Source organism: Bufo bufo, chromosome 3 (genome assembly GCF_905171765.1).
Source record: "Bufo bufo chromosome 3, aBufBuf1.1, whole genome shotgun sequence".
Taxonomy (NCBI): domain Eukaryota; kingdom Metazoa; phylum Chordata; class Amphibia; order Anura; family Bufonidae; genus Bufo; species Bufo bufo.
This window is the reverse complement of record NC_053391.1, coordinates 385,896,828-385,918,563: the sequence shown is the minus strand read 5'-3', so window position 1 is coordinate 385,918,563 and position 21,736 is coordinate 385,896,828. Positions and strand designations below refer to the sequence as shown.

The 21,736-nt window shown below is 42.5% G+C and overlaps 1 protein-coding gene across 1 annotated transcript in view; it reads left to right on the top strand.

Moving 5' to 3' along the window:
- Window positions 1-21,736, top strand: part of PPM1E (protein phosphatase, Mg2+/Mn2+ dependent 1E) — a 277,467-nt gene that overhangs the window by 152,083 nt on the left and 103,648 nt on the right. The window contains exon 2 of the mRNA XM_040424760.1: window positions 4,635-4,753. Within this exon, the coding sequence (XP_040280694.1) occupies window positions 4,635-4,753 (119 nt within the window). The remainder of the gene's footprint in view (window positions 1-4,634; window positions 4,754-21,736) is intronic.

Sequence of the window (21,736 nt, the reverse complement as noted above, 5' to 3'; positions counted from 1 at the left end):
GCCGGGCCCCTCACCGGTAGGGTAAGTATATTACAGGTAAGGGGCCTGGCACATGTGGGCAGGTTCTTGAAATTGGATAACCCCTTTAATGTTCTCTTTGATAAGCACAGCTGCCCTTTCTAGAGAAAGGGCTAAACACTGTCCCAGATGGTCATCTTGATAAAATTGTGTTAGCGCTTTATGGAGATAGAACTACAGCAAGTGCTAGATGGCTAGTTCCTAACTAACTGAATATGATACAGAACATTTTTTACATAATTATAGGTAGAAATATTGGTATATTTTAAAGATGTTGTATAGCGTGATCTTAGTAGCCATCCACCTCCCCATGATGTGATGTTAGTGAGGATGGAACTTGCATGTGAAGAGGTTGTGATTGGATGCTATTATCATGTAACATCACTAGTAAACCAGATGGACCTATGGCTATTGGAGATAAGTGACATAGGAACATCACAGAATCAGTTCACACGGTGGCTAGTCTCCAAGAGAAAACTTTTTTACTTGAAATGTCAGAAATACTTTTGTTTCAGCTATTATTCTAGAAGTAGCATCACGTTTACTTTACCTAGGACAACTTGATATGTACAATATACATTAAAGGAGTTAGCCCAAAAATTAAAGCAAAAATAAAATATCTGGAGTTATGCACTCCAGCTATATCAATGCAAAAAAACGGTGCCACCCCAGTGTTATTTTAACCCATTTTACTTTACTCACCGATTTGCACCTTTGCTGTATTCAGTTTTTGTGGAAGGGCAGTAACTCATAATACCTTTAAAATGTAGGTTAACACAGGTTCCACTTGATCAAATAAGCTATTCACAATACTGAGCCAATTCCTTAGGAATTTTTCCTTTATTGTTCCATCCTTAGGCCTCTTTCACACAACTGTTTACGGGCCGTTTTTTGCGTTCCATATACGGTCCGCAAAAAAACCTGAATGTACTCCGTATGCATTCTGTTACCGTATTTCCGTTCCGTTGAAAGATAGAACATGTCCTATTAATGCCCGCAAATCACATTCCGTGGCTCCATTCAAGTCAATAGGTCCGCAAAAAAAAGGAACACATACGGAGATGCATCCGTTTGTCTTCCGTATCAGTTCCGTTTTTGCGGAACTATCTATTGAAAATTTTATGTCCAGCCCAATTTTTTCTATGTAATTACTGTATATTGTATAGGCCATACGGAAAAACAGAACAGAAACAGAAACACAATGGAAACAAAAAATGGTACAACGGATCCGTGAAAAACGGACTGCAAAACACTGAAAAAGCCATACGATCGTGTGAAAGAGGCCTTAAACATAGGTCGGTAAGGTCTCTCATTGTTAAAAACCCTCACCATGTGTGTAATATACCTTTTTAACAATGGCCAAAATTATAAACTCACACGTACATAAAAAATATACAAAAATTACTATTAAAACCCTAATGTTAGTGATTACAAAAATAGATTAAATGAACTTATTTCATTCATTCCTTCTGGCTGCAAAGTCTCAAGTCTAACAGTCCAGTACATCTCCCTTTTTAACAATCATCTTTTCGTTTCAGCTTTACCATCCCCCTCACTCACCTCCTCAATTACCTGGCACCCTTACTCATTCACATTATGCTTATTTTTGAAAAAATATTTTGCAACAGAAGTATCTCCAAATGTTTAGTTTATTTTCTTGAACTTTATATTATTCTTTCTCCTTCAGTCCCTTATGCAAGACTTGCTCATTTGTCTTTATTTTAGATGTTTGACCGATATATACTTACCACATGGGCATTTTGAATAAATAGATAAAATTTTAGATGGATGACAAATATTTTCTCCCTTGATGATAGCATTACAATTCTGACAGCTTGTGCAAGCAAATGTGCCTCTCTTTTGGGTTGCCAGGAAGGTTTGTTTATTCCCTTTCTTTCTTCTAATATCACCCCTAATCATAAACTTATTTTATGACTTCCCTTTTCTCCAAGCAAATGTTGGTGTCTTCGTAAACAGAGATCCAAATTTTGGATCCTGCTCTAGAACCCCCCAATACTTGCATATTGTTGTTATAATCAGAGTCGAATGTTTGTCATAAACAGTAGAAAAAAACTAAATAATTTTTTTTTGTTTTTTTTCTAACTGCTACTCTATTCTCATCCTTTTTTTTTCTTTCAATTTATTCTTCTCCTCTTCCACCTTCTTCCTAGGGTATCCCTGCTGCGCAGGGAATTTACTATATACCGCATATTTTCTTCTCTTTTGTTATCCTTTGCACTGTCATTCATTGACACTTTGGAAGACCTCATAAGACATGAGGATCATAATAACTGTCAAAAGACAGCATATTGTTTTTGTCAGTGGGTTTTACAAATAAAGATGTTTCTGATCGATTCTCTTTCCTATTCAGTTGCACATCTAAAACATGGATGGTATTCCCATCATATTCCAATGCAAACTCTATCGTCTGATGACACCCATTCAAATATCCAACAAATTCCATAATTTGTTCTTCACTACTTCGCCAAAACATAAATCGGACCCAATTCAAAATTAGATTCAAAAAGTATTGACCTCTCATTCCATAATTCTCTTTAAATGCATCCATGAAGATGTTAGCTAACCTTGGTGCTACGGAGGACCCCATCAAGGTCCCCCACACCTGCAAGAAATAAGCTTTGTCAGAACGAAAATAATTTTTACTCAACACAAATTCCAGCAGTGTGAGCAAAATCATATTCCTCTTATTTGTTAATTTCGCATTAGCACTTAATCATTCTCGTACACATCCAACTAATCTCATATGACCATCAAGCATGAAGTATGGATGAATAAATATAATTTGTCTGGGCCACTTTACTTGCTTCTCTATGAGATCAGTACACTAGCAATAAAAGGTGGAAGGGAGAAGCATGGCTGGTCCACTACTGAATCCAGGAGAAGAAGGACCATAATTTTGGCCACAGGAGAAATGTAAATGATAATGTGTTTTAACTGTATTTATTTTAGAAGATGGCTTTTTGGAGTGTCAATTCCAGTATATTGATGTTTGTGTTATTTTAATGAAGGTCTTTTCAATCTGCTTGTAACCCTTTGTCTGGTAATGCATGCATGCCTGGAGCACACAAGTCACACAGCTCAACCGTTGATATAGGAAATGACTTCAGCTAATGTCACAGTCCTGCTGTAGTCTGTGGATGAAATTGCAAAGACCAGCTAGGATACTTTATCTTTTTGCTAAAAGCAAATGTTCAAGAAGTTCTTGAACTGCATACTATTTATGGATCCCAAAGGAAATAAAAAGAAATAAGAAAGGAAGAAATAAATCTCAGAAGACCCTTTATTTAATAACACGGTTTCTGCTAAAAATGGTACCTGGGAAGGTGACTCAACAGCTAGTGTAGCAGTGCTTCTCAAACAATCATTTAGAAATCCATGTTGTGGAGATCCCTTGACACATCCTTGCACCTTCATGGATTTTATTAAAAATGTAATTTAGTTAGATTTGCCACGTTTCCTTTAGTGTTTGGATTTTACAACTGAAAGGGGTATTCAGTTATATCAAGTTATCACCTGTCCTGTGAATAGGGGATAACTGATAAACTGTTGGAGCTCTGACCGTTGGTTTATAAAAAAGTGGGAAATTCTCCACTTTTTTTAAAGAAACACTAACCCCTGAAATGAATGCTACAAGTAGGCAAGAAATATGGTTTTCCCCAATGAGTCTGCAACATTTTCACAGTGACCCTAAAAGAAACAGTCTTGTAGGAATCCTACAGAGAACAACACAACAGTTAGATTTCTGCTGACCTCTTCCATCTTGTGCCAATGGCCTGCTGATGGGTTGGGGCCTAGCAATGGGCTCGGATGCAGAAAAGGCATAGCAGGGAGGCTTCTGCCCAGTCAGTTATCTTACAGACAGATACAGGACAGTGAGGAGGAGGAGGAGAGAAAACATGGCTGAGCTGTTAAGACAGAGATCAAAAACATTTCTCATATTTCTTAGTTTTAATTGTAATATGAGACAAACAGGACCATGAACATGGAGAAGATGAAGGGAGCAAGCACTTCTTTTGGTTTCATTTTAGTGTATGTTTAAAGCTTCTTTGTGCACACAATAGCAAATGTGTGCAGCTTTTAAGCCCATGTGATAATTTTTTGGACCAGTAAATCCAAAAACACACTGATCATTGCAACAATTAGTGCATCACATGGCAGAATTATGTCCACATTTATGACCACTTTAGTGAACTTAGTAGTTACAATAGCAATGAACTATAAAATGAAGATGAATGCATCTAACTTTTTGTTGGATACAAGGTCCACTAATAAAGTGATTTCATGGCCACATTTTTCAATATTAGATATGCATAAGAACTTTCAAGAACAATCAGGTTTTTAGCAATTGTCGGTTCTCTTGTGACTGCATCTGATTTCTCTCAAGAAGCATGCGGAGGGTCAAGAATAGAAACCATAACTCAATCTACTAGAAGAAGTCGAGCAGCCTGCTAACCTGTAATATAATTTATTATGGAGCATAACTGTGGAATTGTATTTTGCCAGTTTTCCTTTGCCCTCTAGTTCCAGGAATCATACAAAATAAATCACTTGTTAGCACTGTTTGAGCAATGTCTCTTTCTGTCTTCTTTCTTTAGTAATTGCCCATCTTTCCTGGCGGCTGCTTTGGCAAGGGCAACAGCTGATGAGATATTGCAAACTGACCTGTCTGCATACTATGTACCAAAGCATGTGGATGGCACAGAAGGAATAATACGTAAGTAAATTATTGTTAACCCTCATAATATGCTGTAGCATTTTTATGTTTTGTTTTGTGGTTAAAGGAGTAATTGATTAAAACTTATAAATCCGGACTGTCACCTGGAGACTCTGTTCTATGATCTCATGTATTCAATATGATTCAGCCTGTTTATTAGGCACTATAAAGATCAATAATTTCAATGGGTGTCTCCTACATGGACATCTGAATTTTTATCTGCTTTGCAGATTTGAAGACGTTGTTTATTATATGATCATTTCTAATACTACAGTGGATCTGTAAATCAGGAGGGGAGTTATTGAGGTGATTACGCATACATATTTTCTGAATGCATTGCAGGCTTTTTGTCAAACTTCTGTGCTTTTGTTGAGGCACGATAAAAAGATTCAGCAGTCGTTAGATGGAGCACATATATGCGACTCTTTAACCTATTCAGGATTGGATTTGTGTCCCCCACCTTCCAAGTGCCATAAACTTTTTACTTTTCAGTTAACATAGCTGTATGAGAGCTTGATTTTTTGTGGGACAAACTGTATTTTGTAATGGTATTTGGGGGGTTAATTAGAGAAAAAACAGAATTATGCCATCGTTTGGGGGTAGTTTTTATGGTGTTCACTGTTTGCTAATTATAGCATCAACTTACCAAATTTATATAGTTTTTATTATCTTTTACCACTCTCTTAAAAATAAAAACAAGTTTTTCTTTTTATCATCATATCCTGACAACCATAACCTTTTTTTAGATTTTCTGTTTACAAAGCTGTGTAAAGGCTTGTTTTTTGGTGAACAAGCTGTAGTTTCTATTGGTACCATTTTTGGGTATATATGACTTTTTAATTCAATTTTTTTGGGGGAACAAGGCTACCAAAAACAACTAATTAGCCATTTCTATTTTTTATGGCGTTCACCGCACTCAATAAATATTTTTACATCTTAATAGTTTGGATATTTTTGGATGGGGCAGTACCAATTATGTTTTTTTTTTTTATGTAAAATTGCCAAAGGAATGATTTAAATTTTTATTATTCTGTGTTCTTTATAACGTTATTTTTTTTACATGAACTTTTAGTTTCTTTAGGGGACTTGAACTATATATATATATTGGGCCAGTTGCACCCCCTTGTTTCTTCATTAGATGGTGCTGCCACTTTTTTCTTTATATATATATATATATATATATATATATTAACCCATGCTACAGACAGGCATTGCCCAGCTCAAAATAAAGTTGGACTAAGTATCAGTTGTGCGTCAGGCTGCTAAAAACTCTGGTGATCACTGCAGGCTTCTTTCTACAAATCTCACCTTGATTGGTTGCACAAATGAAAATATAGTATTACAGGGTACACAGTGTGCACCACAGAAGGAGCTGCCATTAGCTTTATGCTTTGGTTAATAGAGAGTGGGCTCAAGCAGGCCATCCCTTCCTCTATAACATTAATATGCTCTAACACATGTTTTTAATGATCTGATTTGGCATGGTAGTACACTTTAACTCGTTGGGGAGGCAGGATGAGAATACTCTTCTAAACAGCGGGTACTTCCCACATTAGGATGAGTATTCTCGTCTTGTAGTTAGCCCCCTTCCCCACACGCACTGTCTAGATCAGAGGCCGGGCCCCTATTTTATCTGCCAGCATTGGTGAATACACTGATGCCAGCAGTTTAACACCCTGTATGCCACGATCAAGGCTGACTGCGGAAAATAGGGGGTTCACAGAGGGAGGGGGCTCCCTCTCTCACCCCTTCGGGTTCCCGCACTGCGATGGCTTGGTTCCGATGGTTGTGATGGCAGCGCCAAGCCTTGCAATGGCCTTGGGTCCCAGCAGCTACGAAGTTCTATGAGACCCAGCCCCCAGGATCTGAATAATTTTGTAATTACATGGAATTAAAAATTTTGTATAGCCACTGAGGTATTCAATAAAATGTATCTGTATAGCACCACCTGCAATTAGTTTTTTTTCTTTGACCTGCTCACTGAGATGCGCGCATCTTTCAACTGCCTCCTGACCTGTGATAGGGAGAGCTGAGACACGCCCCCTGAGCTGTGATAGGGAGAGCTAAGACACGCCCCCTGAGCTGCAGCAGGAAAGACACTCCCTTTGATCTGTCAGCTTGATATAAATCTGGCAGAGCAATGAATGGGGAGATCTCTGGATCCATGTGAGGTGCAGGGCTGGTTCTGGCTTTGTTAGAAAGAGGTTGTCCTGTACGTTATGATGTCTTATTTTTCATTTTTTTTTATCAGTCATGGGATAACCCCTTTAAAGTAAAAATTGGCTGTGTCCTTAAGGAGTTAAGCCAGAACTCATAATCTTAGTTTTCAAATCCTACAATTATGAGCACAGGTTTCATTAATTGTGTCAAAATAGTGAATTTAAGTAGTGCCTTCCATGTATTATGATCATATTAATTCATTGCTTGTATCACAGAACACTGAGTATGTGCCTTTGTCTGACTTGGCATAGCTGACGCCTCTGCCCTATTGTCTTCCAAATATATGTCTTGTCAATTAAATACTTGTAGACTGTAGCTGGTGACCCTGGAGCCAGAAAGATAAGTTATCTTGCATTTGCTCAGTGTTTTCATTGGACAGATACACAATGGCTTTTGTAGGGCACTGATTCCGGGCCAGGTCTCTTTCCCTTTGTTTGGAATCTGCATGTAAAAGCTTACTGATGTCACAGCCAAAGCTGGATTATGGCTGGTGGATACTGGTCAGAATATTTTTTCAAATATTTTTAATATTTCAAATAAAAATAATTTATTTTACATTCTGGGAAGAACTAGATCTGATTAAATGGGGCCCTTGACCTCCTTATCTGATCTCCAGCAACAGGCATTATACAATGCTTGTCCAAAAAAAAGTCGCCACCAAAAAAAAGCCATTAGCTTGATTAAGGCACGCATTTGCTGTGGCATTGTTTCGATAAGCTTCTGCAATGTCACAAGATTTATTTCCATCCAGTGTTGCATTCATTTTTCACCAAGATCTTGCATTGATGATGGTAGAGTCTGACTGCTGCGCAAAGCCTTCTCCAGCACATCCCAAAGATTCTCAATGGGGTTAAGGTCTGGACTCTGTGGTGGCCAATCCATGTGTGACAATGATGTCTCATGCTCCCTGAACCACTCTTTCACAATTTGAGCCTGATGAATCCTGGCATTGTCATCTTGGAATATGCCCGTGCCATCAGCTGTTCAGTCCCAATCCCTTGAGTTCCCTTCACATTGTGCGTGTGGAAATGCTCTTACTTTCACTATAAAACATAGCCCTGAGTTCTACTGTTGTTTTTTTCAATTTGACTTCACAAAACGTTTAAATGATCGCCAATCACGATCATTCAGGATTTTTTTCCCGCTACATTTCGCCAAGGAGCAGCAGATTGTCGGGAAGGAAGCGTTCCTTCCCAGCAGTCGGCTGCTCGCTCAGTGAAGGTGAAGCGTTGCATTTACAAGCAGCGATCATCTCCACAGTATCAGAATGAGGGATGGCTGTTTAGACAGCACGACCTGTTGCCCAGAAACGATAATTTAGGTGCCTGCATGACTGTATCACCCGATGAACAAGTGTTTCACTGGTTCATTGAGTGATCAGCGCCACATTTACACAGGCAGATCGTTGGGAATGATCATTTGCAGAAATGTTCGTTCTCGATAATCTGCATGATTATTGCCCCGTCTAAATCCACCTTATATCTTGCTGATATGTGATTTATCATAATAACTGCTGTGCCCAGTTGTGCAGGGGTATAATAGTAGGAATTTGTGTGTGTATATTTAGATCCTCATATACAAGGTATCCATTTATTACTTTTGTAACCCACCTGTTTTGAGATGTGTTGCTGCCATCAAGTCCAAAATTGCTTCCCTTTTTTCATCGGATGATGAAATGTCTCACTTGCAACATCTGATATGTGGTCTATGATCTATCTAATATAAAAAGCTGAGTGTATGTGTGTGTGTGTGTGTGTGTGTGTGTGTATGTATGTCCACTAAAAGAATCACGAAATTTGGCACAGAGGTACATCAGGTGTCCGGGAAGGTTTTAGACCGGGTCTCAGCTCTCTAGGACTTACCATTCCTGAGATATTCCCAAAAAATGCAAATATGGCACATCACATGATCTACATTAGCCAATAGAAGCCTGCAGGTCTTTCTCTTCATATCCCAACTGCCATACCCATGGTTACATGTCCCTTATCAGCCAATAGAAGCTCGCAGGTCATTAGTCTCCACATACACACAGTTTTACAGCAGGTTTCCATAATAACCCAGCCATTTTTTTTCACTGCTGTAGGTCAGCTTTAAAGGGGCAGGGCATTGTGGATGACACTATTAAGGGAGTGGAGTGCTGTGGAGGTCACCCCCAATACTGTGCCCGTTGTGCCCCCCAATGTCCCAGGTACTATACTGCTGAAAAAATAGTGACTGTTAGGGGGCAGGGAACGGTGTAGGTCACAGTTAAGGGGACAATCTGCTATGGAAGTCAGTGGGTGGGGTGTTGTGGAAGTCACATTTTAAGAGAATGGAGTTCTGTGTAGGTCACTGTTAAAGGGGCGGGGTACGGTGGAGGTCACTGTTAAGGGAGCGGGATACTGTGGCAGTTACTGTTAAAGGGGCAGTCGCTGTGGAGGTGTCTGTTACGGGGGCCGGGAATGGTGAAGGTCAGTTAAGGGGACTGTAACCTATGGTCAGTATTAAGGGGCGGGTTCTGTAGAGGTCACTGTTAAGGGGGCGGGCCCCTGTGGAGGTCACTGTCAAGGGGGTAGGGTGCTGTGGAACTCACTGTTAAAGGGGCAGGCTGCTGTAAAGTTCAAAGTTAAGGGGTGGGCTGCTGTGGAGGTCCTATTTTAAGGAGACGGGGCACTGTGGGAGGGGGGTCAGTGTTAAGGGGTGGGGGGCTGTGGAAGTCACTGTTAGGGGGTGGGGTACTGTAGATGTCACTGTTATAGTGGATACTGTCGATATCTTTTAACTACACACACAAACATTAAATGAAATAGATTAAATATACCCGTGCGAAGCCGGGTCCTTCAGCTAGTTGTGAATAAAATAAGGGTCTATGAGATTTGCAAATCATTGCATTCAGTTTTTGTTTACATTTATTTACATTTTATACAGCGTTTTTGAATTTAATGTAATGAGGTTGGCTTGTCATCTCCACATCCTACAACTCAACAACTGGTAGGAAAAGAAGGAACTCAAGTAAAACATAAATCGCCTTTTAATTACCCATGTCCCCTAAGGCCTCTGCGTTTTCGTGCTCTGTTCTGTTTATTGCACTTCATCTGCCAGATCTTCATTTAGTAGATGAGGGCACTGCAAGCCTCGTAGTCTAAGGAACTAGAACCAGAAAGGGGAGGGAAACGTAAGTGACAAATTTGAGAGCTGAGTCAGCTCTTGAGCAGCACAAGGCTTTATAATGTGTACGTTACAGCTGTGAGTGGGTGGCTATCATTTGCTTTGAGGGGTTCAGTACTATTTTTAATCCTACTTCCCCTTCTTTCTTGTATCAGTTGTTCCTCCCACTCTATTTCAGTCACACACAGTTATTTTCGCCCCCTCTTTCCCTTTTCTCTCTAGTTATAAACTATACATTTCCCAGAAACCACAAAGCAAATGGTCTGTAATGACCATCGACATCACTGATGTACTCTGTGCCGAATAATTTACCGTGAGGGGCATCGTAAGTGCAGATCAAGGGTTATTATAATTATTTTAAAATGGAAAACCATTGAACTTGATATCTGAAGTCCAGGCCTCCTTTGGATTATTTCTATTTGTATTGTGCAGTCTTAGCCCAATTGGAGCCATTTCAAATAGAACAACCCAAAATACGATACGGACGTTATTACAGGAAACCCCTATATCTTGCAAAATACAGATGCAGCGTTGCTCACTGATCTTCTATTTTTCTGTGTCTTCCCTCAATATCGTACATTGCAGAAGTCTCTTATCTGCCACTGTGCATCCTGAGCTTCCTAGTACATGAATAGAATGCTAGAACTGGTGAAACACTCGCATATATATAGAAAATAGGGAACCAGTGAATGTGTCTATACATAACAATGCAGATGTATGTGCCACTCAGGGATTGTGAAAATGTGAATGATTACATGGTCTAATATTGCTGCCTAATCCATAAGTGTGCCAAGTAGACAGTGGCAAACCTACCATGGAGGTAGACCACATGATTGCTATTGGGCCCGGGGGTGGGATCCCAGTGCTCCTCATCTGCTTCTCCTGTTCCCGACATCGATTCACAGCATTTTTCATCATCCACCACTAGGGGATGCTTAGTGCATAGAAATTCTACAGCTTTCATTGATTTCAATAGTAACTGTATGCATTCCTATGCACTGAGCTCCTCCTAGTGGTGGCTACAGTCAGACAGTTTTATAATATACTTGGTGAAAGGAAACAGGAAATTTGTCTATAAGTTTATGCCAGTTGTACCAGAATGGGCGCCATATTTATGAAACACTTGTTCTGATATACAAGATGGAAAAAGTGGATGAGGGGGAGTGTGGCTTTTTTTTTATTACTTTTGTTTTTTGCTACAAATATCTTCCTCTTAATAAAAAAAAAAATGTAAATTCGTCTGAAATTTGTTGGACCCCACTGATGGGAAATTGGTGACCTATCATGAGGATAGGTCATCAGTATCAAGGGACTGAAAAACGCCTTTAATTATATGTCTTCAAAATAGACCTCCATTATAAATATTGTTTTCTGGCGTTTTTTTGAAATAGCTATGTATAGTTTTGTTAATAATTTAATAAAAGAAAACGCTATATCTGGAGCAAACCCAAACCCAAAGAACACAATCTCCACAATGAAACATGGTGGTGGCAGCATCATGCTGTGGGGATGTTTTTCAGCAGCCAGGACTGGGAAACTGGTCAGAGGTGAGGAAAAGTTCGATGGTGCTAAATACAGGGATATTCTTGAGCAAAACCTGCACCACTCTGTGTGATTTGAGGCTAGGACGGAGGTTCACCTTCCAGCAGGACAATGACCCCAAACACACTGCTAAAGCAACACTTGACTGGTTTATGGGGAAACATGTAAATGTGTTGGAATGGCCCAGTCAAAGCCCAGATCTCAATCCAATAGAAAATCTGTGGTCAGACTTAAATATTGCTGTTCTCAAGAGTAAATTATCCAACCTAAAGGAGCTGGAGCAGTTTTGCAAGGAGGAATGGGCAAAAATCCCAGTGGTAAGATGTGGCAAGCTCATAGAGACTTATCCAGAGCAACTTAAAGCTGTGATTGCCGCAAAAGGTGGCTCTAGTATTGACTTGAGGGGGTGAATAGTTCTGCACATTGACTTTTTCTGTTATTCTGTCCTATTTGTAGTTTTCTTCACAATAAAAAAAAAAAAAATCTTCAAATTTGTGGGTATGTTCTATAAATTAAAAGATACAAATCCTCAAACAATCCATGTTAATTCCAGGTTGTGCGGCACCAAAATACGAAAAAAGTCAAGGGGGGTGGATACTTTTGCAAGGCACTGTAGGTCACAGGTCACTATATGAGGCAAATGGCGCAGGGATGCACAGGGCCGTCTTTAATATTGATTGGACCCTGGGCAAAAATTTACTTGGGCCCCCTGGATCCTGCCTTCACACACCTTAGTAGGCAATCACGCCCTCCACCACAACACACACATAAAAAATCCACAAATCTGGTAGAGTCCAGTGAATGACTGTAAATACTTCCAGTTCTGAAGACTCCAGCAGCTCAGGATCAGTGCTCTGGGCAGCTGGGCTCAGGCTGGAAGTGGGCACCGCTCTGCAGGAAGGAGACCAGGGCTCGGCTCACCCTAGTGTTACAGTACACCCCAGCACCCCACAGTATGCAGTATAGCACCCTATAGTATACAGCACCACACAGTATACAGTATAGCACCCCACACTATACAGTACCCCACAGTATACAACACCTCACAGTATACAGTAGAGCAGTATAGCAGCCCACAGTATACAGCACCCTACAGTATACAACACCTCACAGTATACAGCACCCCAAAATATACACCATACAGCCCCCCACACTATACAGTACAGCAGTATAGCACTCCACGCTATACCGCACCCACAGTATACAGGCCCCCACAGTATACAGGCCCCCACACAGTATACAGCCCCCCCCCACACAGTATACAGCCGACCACACAGTATAAGCCCCCCACAGTATACAGGCCCCCCACAGTATACAGCCCCCCACACAGTATACAGCCCCCCACACAGTATACAGCCCCCACACAGTATACAGCCCCCCCACACAGTATACAGCCCCCCCACACAGTATACAGGCCCCCACACAGTATACAGCCCACCACACAGTATAAGCCCCCCCACACAGTATACAGGCGCCCACACAGTATACAGCCCCCCCCCACAGTATACAGGCGCCCACACAGTATACAGACCCCCACAGTATACAGGCCCCCACACAGCCTGTCATTAAGGTCCTTGATCACAACTTTAACACAGTACGATGCCTGTGTAGCTGACAGTATACAGACCCCCCCCCCACAGTATACAGGCGCCCACACAGTATACAGACCCCCACACAGTATACAGGCCCCCACACAGTATACAGGCCCCCACACAGTATACAGCCCACCACACAGTATACAGGCCCCCACACAGTATACAGGCCCCCACACAGTATACAGCCCACCACACAGTATACAGGCCCCCACACAGTATACAGGCCCCCACACAGTATACAGGCCCCCACACAGTATACAGGCCCCCACACAGTATACAGCCCACCACACAGTATACAGCCCACCACACAGTATACAGCCCCCCACAGTACACAGCCCCCCCCCCACAGTATACAGTCCCACACAATATACAGCCCCCCACAGTATACAGGCCCCCACACAGTATACAGCACCCCACTATACAGTAGTTTACAGTATATTAACATAACAGCCCCTGTCACCTTTTTCTGATGTAATCTTCACACAAAAAAGCTCCACAGTTAATTCCTGCTAGGACCTGTGATGACCTCATAGCCATGTGACCAGTAATTGCTAGGTTACTGGTCACATGGTGATGATGTCATTAAGGTCCTTGATCACAACTTTAACACAGTACGATGCCTGTGTAGCTGACAGCTTGACACCCGGGGCAGTAGCTAGCAGGGCTCAAGAGGCAGCTGCCTTGGGCCCCCCAGGAGCAACTGGGCCCGGGCAGCTGCCCCTTTTGCCCCTTGGTAAAGACGGCCCTGGGGATGCAGGTGACTCTGGCTTCAGACTGGAAGAGGCCTGAGGCCTGCACTATAGACAACAGCTTGGAACAATATATTTTTCTTTCCTTGGTCACTTCAGGGGCATACTATAGGGGTCATTACTAGGGTTAGTTCAGGCAGCATGTTGAAGGTAGGGCTGGCCTATTACTGAGGTCTCACATTGTAAGTCCCCTTCTCTATAACTCAATTAGAGACAATTGGAGGAAGAGTAGGCCGGAATGTAGCAGCTGGTGCTGGCCACCACAGAAGGGCATCTTCCAGGGAGCTATTTTGTGCTGCACTGTGGTATTGCTCACTGCTAGGGTGACATTTTGTTCTGCACTATGGTATTGCTCACCCCATCTACTTTGGTTCCCTTTGCCTACTTGTGTTGCTGCACCGTCTGTCGATTAGATCCACCTTCAACTTGGGGCCACTTTTAAGTTCTTTTTCCAGGGCCACTTTAAGTTCCTAGTCTACCCCTGGCTTCAGTGCTGAGTCCTGATGTTTATAAGAACTCGGCTCGCCCCTACTGCTGATTTGCATATTTTTTCTTACTGCGTACAGGGGGCAGGGAGAGCCAGGTCCTCATGAATATCAGGACTCACTGGCTCGTGCTGGACACTAAACCTCAACACCTCTGGAGGTTCAAAAAGGGGATCTGTCACAAGTTTATGCTGCCCTTAGGACAGCAAAATACTGGTAACAGATTGCTTTTAAAGGGGTTTTCCAGTACAAGTACAATATTGATGGACTATCCTCAGGATAGACAAATAGTAGTGTAGAAGCAGCACTGTGCGGTCTCAGGATAATGCGTCTATGTCAATGCAGCAGCCTAACCGTAGGCCCTTGATCCATCAGGCCAAATCGTATACGTGTAGAAAAGAAGATGGCTTCGGCAGCATTCCGCAATATCAAAAATACTTTAATCGTACCTCCAGACACAGATGGCAACGAACGTTTCGACTGTGTAACAGTCTTTGTCAAGCCTAATGACACAAAATCTGATAGGCATATATATACCCCCCTCATATAAAATACACACCCCGTTACATCATTAGTGCAGATCACTACACAATAGGATACACATGTTCATACTTTAACTCACAGCTAACGACATGTCCAACGAACTCGTGTAGTTCTCCTCGGCGTTCCCTTATCTGTAATGCGCAGTCGCGTCTCAACCCATCTAAAACCCGGAAGTATCATACGTCGCCATGGCGCCCAGAGGCGCACGTGTCTCTAGCCAATGAGCTGCCAGAGGGCCTCACTGACGTCACAGACTGCGCGTCAACCTCGTAACACTCACCCAAGAGCGCACATCCGTGCGTCGATGGCGTGGGTCACATGAGGTACGCAGCCAGTAACAACATCGCGCAGGTACCGGCGCCATGACAACGAAGACGCCACGATCCACGCTGCTTACTGTGGAGTAAATATGTGCTATCCGTATCCAAAATGAACTGGTTTGTGCAACATATAGACAACACAGATAATAGCCCGATTACAGAGGGACATCAAGCCGGACTGTACATATTCATGATCATAACAGGTATAGGGCAAAAACATATCATAGCAAGTACAGATAGCAATACAAACAGTGTATCCCATGTATACTTCACATATGGATCATCATCATAGCACTTTGACATATAAATTTGGGGACCAATCCCCCGGTGGATGCGCTACATATAGGTTAAAATCATAATGTCCCTATACTAAGAGGACAAAACAATGACACACATCAATCGATGGATGAGACATTGAACTCTAGATTCAAACCAAAGGGTTGAAGGGACCTAAGGGTATGGATCCATTTAAGTTCCTTTTTCCTCAGGATTCCCTTCCTGTCCCCACCCCTTCTCAAATATCCCACGCTATCAATAGCCCGAAATCTCAATTGATTGATAGAATGTTTGCAATCAATGAAGTGTTTGGCAACCGGTTTGTCGAGTGCACCTGTTCTTATTGTACTTTTATGTTTATTAATTCTTTCCCTCAATTCCATCGTAGTCTCACCCACATAGATCAAGCTACATGGGCACTGTATCATGTAAACCACATCTGTGGACTTACATGTATAGTGACCCTTGATTTTGAACCGTTTACCACTATAGGGATGTGTAAAACCGTCGCCTTTCATGATGCCACCACAGTTGCAACAGGAAAGGCAAGGGAAATTACCATTCCTCATTGGTGCTAGTCTTTTCTGTCTTTCGATGTCCTTACCCCCTATATCCGCTTTCACCAATCTATCCCGTAGGTTGGGGCTCCGTTTGTATGCCATCATTGGGGGAACTGAAAATTCAGTGACTGTAGGCAATCCTTTCTGCAGGATCTGCCATTCCTGACGTAGGATGGTGGCTATATTGCCGCTATCACTCCCAAAGATGGATACAAATGGAATTCGGGGGGTCTCATGTTTCTGTGGTTTCTTTACCAAAGTGGAACAACGTTCCATAGATGTAATCCTATGCTTGGTACGGTTAATCAATTTGGTGGGATAACCTCTCTTACTAAACTTATCGCACATCTCATCAACTCTGAATTCAAAGAGGGTGTCATCTGATACGATGCGACGTACTCTAAGTAATTGACTCCACGGAAGGGAGCTTACCATATTCTGAGGGTGACTACTGTCATACATTAACAAGGTGTTCTTGTCTGTAGGTTTTTGGAAGAGATCAGTACAGATCCTTCCATTGAGCACCTGAACTCGGACGTCAAGGAACTGCAGCTCACGGGCAGAATGCATCACGGTGAACTGCAGGTCCCGGACCCCAGAGTTCAGGTGCGCATGGAACTCATCCAACTCAGGCACAGTCCCCGTCCAAATCAAGAAAATGTCGTCGATGTAGCGCCACCAGCACAGGACTCTCTCAAAAAATGTGGAGTGATACACCAGCCGATCCTCCACCTCCGCCATGAAGATGTTTGCGTAGGTGGGGGCCACATTGGACCCCATCGCCACACCCCGCTTTTGCTGGTAGAAGGTGTCCCCGAAGAGAAAATAATTCCTCCTCAGGACCACCTCCAGGAGGGCGAGGATCAGCCGGCGCGCCCCAGGAGAGAGCCCTGTGCCGGCCAGGGCCACATCGACGACATTTAGACCATAAGAGTGATCAATGGATGTATACAGGGATACAACATCAAAACTCACAAGCAAAAACTCCGCCGGCAAATCAAGTGAATTCAGCTTTGTCAAGAAATGGCCAGTATCACTGATATAGGAGGGAGCCGTGGTCGCGTGGATCCGCAACACTTTGTCCAAAAAGATGGATACAGGATTAAAGATGGAACCCCTGCCCGACACTATAGGTCGGCCAGGGGGATCCACAAGACTCTTGTGGATCTTTGGTAATACATATATCACAGGGGTGATCGGATGGCTCACCCGCAGAAAGCTGTTTAGTTCATCGTCAATGACTCCTTGACTAAGAGCCTCATCCAATAACACCCCTATGATATCTGCTATGTCCCACCTCGGATCCTTGCCCAACATCTCATAGACATTAATATCTCCTACCTGTCTTTTGATCTCATCAATATATTTACAGGTGTCCATCACGACCACGGCGCCCCCCTTGTCAGCTGGCTTGATCGTCAATTGCTTGTTGTGTTCCAGTTCAAGAACAGCCCGCCTCTCATCTTGAGATAGGTTGTGTTTGAACTGGTGGGTTCCCTCCACCCTCAATTGCTCGATCCGTTTCCTGACAAAGCTGATGTAGGTTTCAATCACATGGTTGTTTTGCGGTGGAGTAAAGTGACTTTTATTGCGTAAATCGAAGTTTTTGCACATTAAGGTATCAGTGGAAACATCAAGTTGACTAATAGGTACATCAATATTTCTAACTGAAAAAAAAGCCTTCAGTCTCAAGCGTCTAAAGAACTTTTGTAAGTCGAGCTCAAACTCGAACCAGTCCCTTGATGTTGTAGGGCAGAATGTTAGGCCACGGCTTAGCACACTAATTTGTGCTTTGTCAAGCTGGAAGGAAGAGATGTTCACGACCAGGTTCATCATTTCCGCTGTCCGCGTCTCGTTACTCTCCCCTGGATATGGGTGGGGGCCTCTATCGATATTGGGGGAAGGGTTCTTGTTGGATCGGTGGTGTTTCCTACCACCCCTTCTATATCGCCCTCCCCTCTTTTTCTGCTTGGGCCTAAAAAATTAGACGCACCTGATTCGTCAGCGGAATCAGATTCCCCAGTGCTGAAGCCAAATCTGCCTTGATCAAAGCGTTTACCCCGTCTACGCCTATTAAACCTTTGTGGCTGAGATGACTGCCAGTTGTATATTTTGCCAGACTGGTAATCATCTAAGTCTCTATGCCACTTATCTCTCTTGACGTGTTCCACTTCCAACTTATGTCGTGCAATATGTTGTGTGGTCTTGTCTTTGTATACTGTAAAATCCTCAGCACTCATGAGGTCCTGGATCTGGACTTCCAACTCGGCTGTGGTTTTCCTCAGGTTGTCAACCTCTTTCTGCAAAAAGTCTATGTTTAATAACATTAATTCAAAAGAATATTGATTGTTGATAGCTTCAAAGGCTTTACAAAAATCACCATTCGTCGGGAATAAATTGGGGCGAAGATTAGATCTAAGTCCCCTAGGTATCCTCTGTTGCTTGTAATATTCCCTTAAGGTAATCAAATGTAATTCCATAGTATTCAATCTCTTGAGGTCCTGCTCTACTTTACGTTTCAGGATATCAACAGAGGGGGAGCTTAAAAATGTCACATCACATCCATCTACATTGATAAGTCGCTGTATGTCCTCATCAGTATATACATACATGTGTCTTGGCGAGGTATCCATATTCTTACTTGGACCTGGGGGACCCTCCATGATGTGTATCACCACTGCGTCCAACTCCCCAGTGCACGCCTCTCGGATCAAATGTAGAGACAAATAGTAGTGTAGAAGCAGCACTGTGCGGTCTCAGGATAATGCGTCTATGTCAATGCAGCAGCCTAACCGTAGGCCCTTGATCCATCAGGCCAAATCGTATACGTGTAGAAAAGAAGATGGCTTCGGCAGCATTCCGCAATATCAAAAATACTTTAATCGTACCTCCAGACACAGATGGCAACGAACGTTTCGACTGTGTAACAGTCTTTGTCAAGCCTAATGACACAAAATCTGATAGGCATATATATACCCCCCTCATATAAAATACACACCCCGTTACATCATTAGTGCAGATCACTACACAATAGGATAAACATGTTCATACTTTAACTCACAGCTAACGACATGTCCAACGAACTCGTGTAGTTCTCCTCGGCGTTCCCTTATCTGTAATGCGCAGTCGCGTCTCAACCCATCTAAAACCCGGAAGTATCATACGTCGCCATGGCGCCCAGAGGCGCACGTGTCTCTAGCCAATGAGCTGCCAGAGGGCCTCACTGACGTCACAGACTGCGCGTCAACCTCGTAACACTCACCCAAGAGCGCACATCCGTGCGTCGATGGCGTGGGTCACATGAGGTACGCAGCCAGTAACAACATCGCGCAGGTACCGGCGCCATGACAACGAAGACGCCACGATCCACGCTGCTTACTGTGGAGTAAATATGTGCTATCCGTATCCAAAATGAACTGGTTTGTGCAACATATAGACAACACAGATAATAGCCCGATTACAGAGGGACATCAAGCCGGACTGTACATATTCATGATCATAACAGGTATAGGGCAAAAACATATCATAGCAAGTACAGATAGCAATACAAACAGTGTATCCTCAGGATAGGTCACCAGTATCCGATCATTTGGTAACCGACTCCAGGCACTGCTACCAATCATCTGTTTGAAGGACGGTGAGAGTTGTAGTCTCCCCACTACTTACCAAGCGCAACACAGTACATCCATATAGTGGATGTGCTGGGTACTACAGCCGCGTTTAATAGGCTTATTCACCTAAATGGGATTGAGCTGCACTTAGGCCACGTGACTGATGAACATGACATCAGTGACCTAGGAAAAGGCCAAGTTACCCAACAGAGCCCTCTTCAAACAGCTGATCATAAAGAAAGAAAATGAAAATAAGAGAAAATAAAATAAGTGAGGTGGGGTTGCGCAAGTGATTCTCTGCATACGCACAATCATGCCATACGCTTTCATTTTTAGGCAGTACTGGTCTAAAAACAATCCGACCTGACTTTGCATATACTTTCTAAATTATAATCAGCTGTAGGAGTCAAAATAGGCCATTTTGGCCTACAGTTATATTATGTCAGTTATGCGTATTTTCTTTCTATGTCCGTTCCATTTTTTGTGGACCGTATACAAAACCATCCATTTCAATGGGTCCCCAAAAAATGGAAGTTACTCCATTTGCATTTCGTTTCCGTATGTCCGTTCCACAAAAAAATAGAACATGTCCTATAATTGTCTGCATTACAAGGATAGTACTGTTCTATTAGGGGCCAGCTGTTCAGTTCCGCAAAATTTCGGAATGCACACAGACGTAATCCGTATTTTTTTTTGCAGATCCGTTTTTGCGGATCGCAAAATACATACGGTCGTATGCATGAGCCCTTACACATAGGTAGGTACAGCTTTTTACTGTAGATTGGTACAGAGTAGTGCATAGACATAGGCCATAGAAAAAATAAAGGGAAACTGAAATTATGATGCAGCTGAATTTGGTTCCCCTGAACTGGGGGGAAAGGGCACTTTGTAGCTTTGTTAATACTTTGCTTTATTTATATTAAATCCTTTTTAATTAAATGATGTCTATTTGACCTTTAAAACAAAAGGGTAAACTTATAATTATGCAGGTCTTATGTCTGCAGATAGCAGTGCATTGTGGGAGATCCGATGACAATAACCCAGAGCTGAGGACTCTGTCAGCGGAGCAGGCCAAACCGCTGTCTGCATATATGAAGTAAGAAGTTAGGCTACTTTCACACTTGCGGCTGGGTGATCCGGCAAGCAGATCCAGCAAAACGTATGCCAACTGATGGCATTAGTAAGACAGATCAGCATCCTGATCAGTCTTAAAAATGCCTGATCAGTCAAAAAAATGCATTGAAATGCCGGATCCGTCTTTCCGGTGTCATCCGGCAAAACGGATCCAGCATTCCGGTATTTTGAATGCCAGATCTGGCACTAATACATTCCTATGGAAAAAAATGATGGATCCGGTATTCGGGCAAGTCTCCAGGTTTTTATTTTTTCGCCGGAGATAAAACCGTAGCATGCTGCGTTTTTCTCTTTTGCCTGATCAGTCAAAATGACTGAGCTGAAGACATCCTGATGCATCCTGAACGGATTGCTCTCCATTCAGAATGTATGGGGATATAATTGATCAGTTCTTTTCCGGCATTGAGCCCTTTTGACGGAACTCAGTGCCGGAAAAGAAAAAACGCTAGTGTTAAAGTACCCTAACCCAGCTTTTTACTTACATATAAAAAAGACCTGTCAGCTATAATAGTGCCATTCCCATGTTATTAACCCTGGAAAGCATGAACAAATTGACAACTGTGTATAGCCGTTTTGTCTGTAGGGCATGTCGCTGCACACTCTGACACTCTAAGGGCAAGAGGAATATACTCAGTTGTCAGTGTATTCATATATTTTTCAACAGGAATAAAAGAGGAGCAGCACAATACAGAGTTCTAAGAAAATAGTCTCCAGGATTGTCATGCACTAAAGACGGCCATGTCACAAGAGCTGAGAGATCCAATTTATTGGGGGTTTTCCAAACCATAGAACATGATTCCA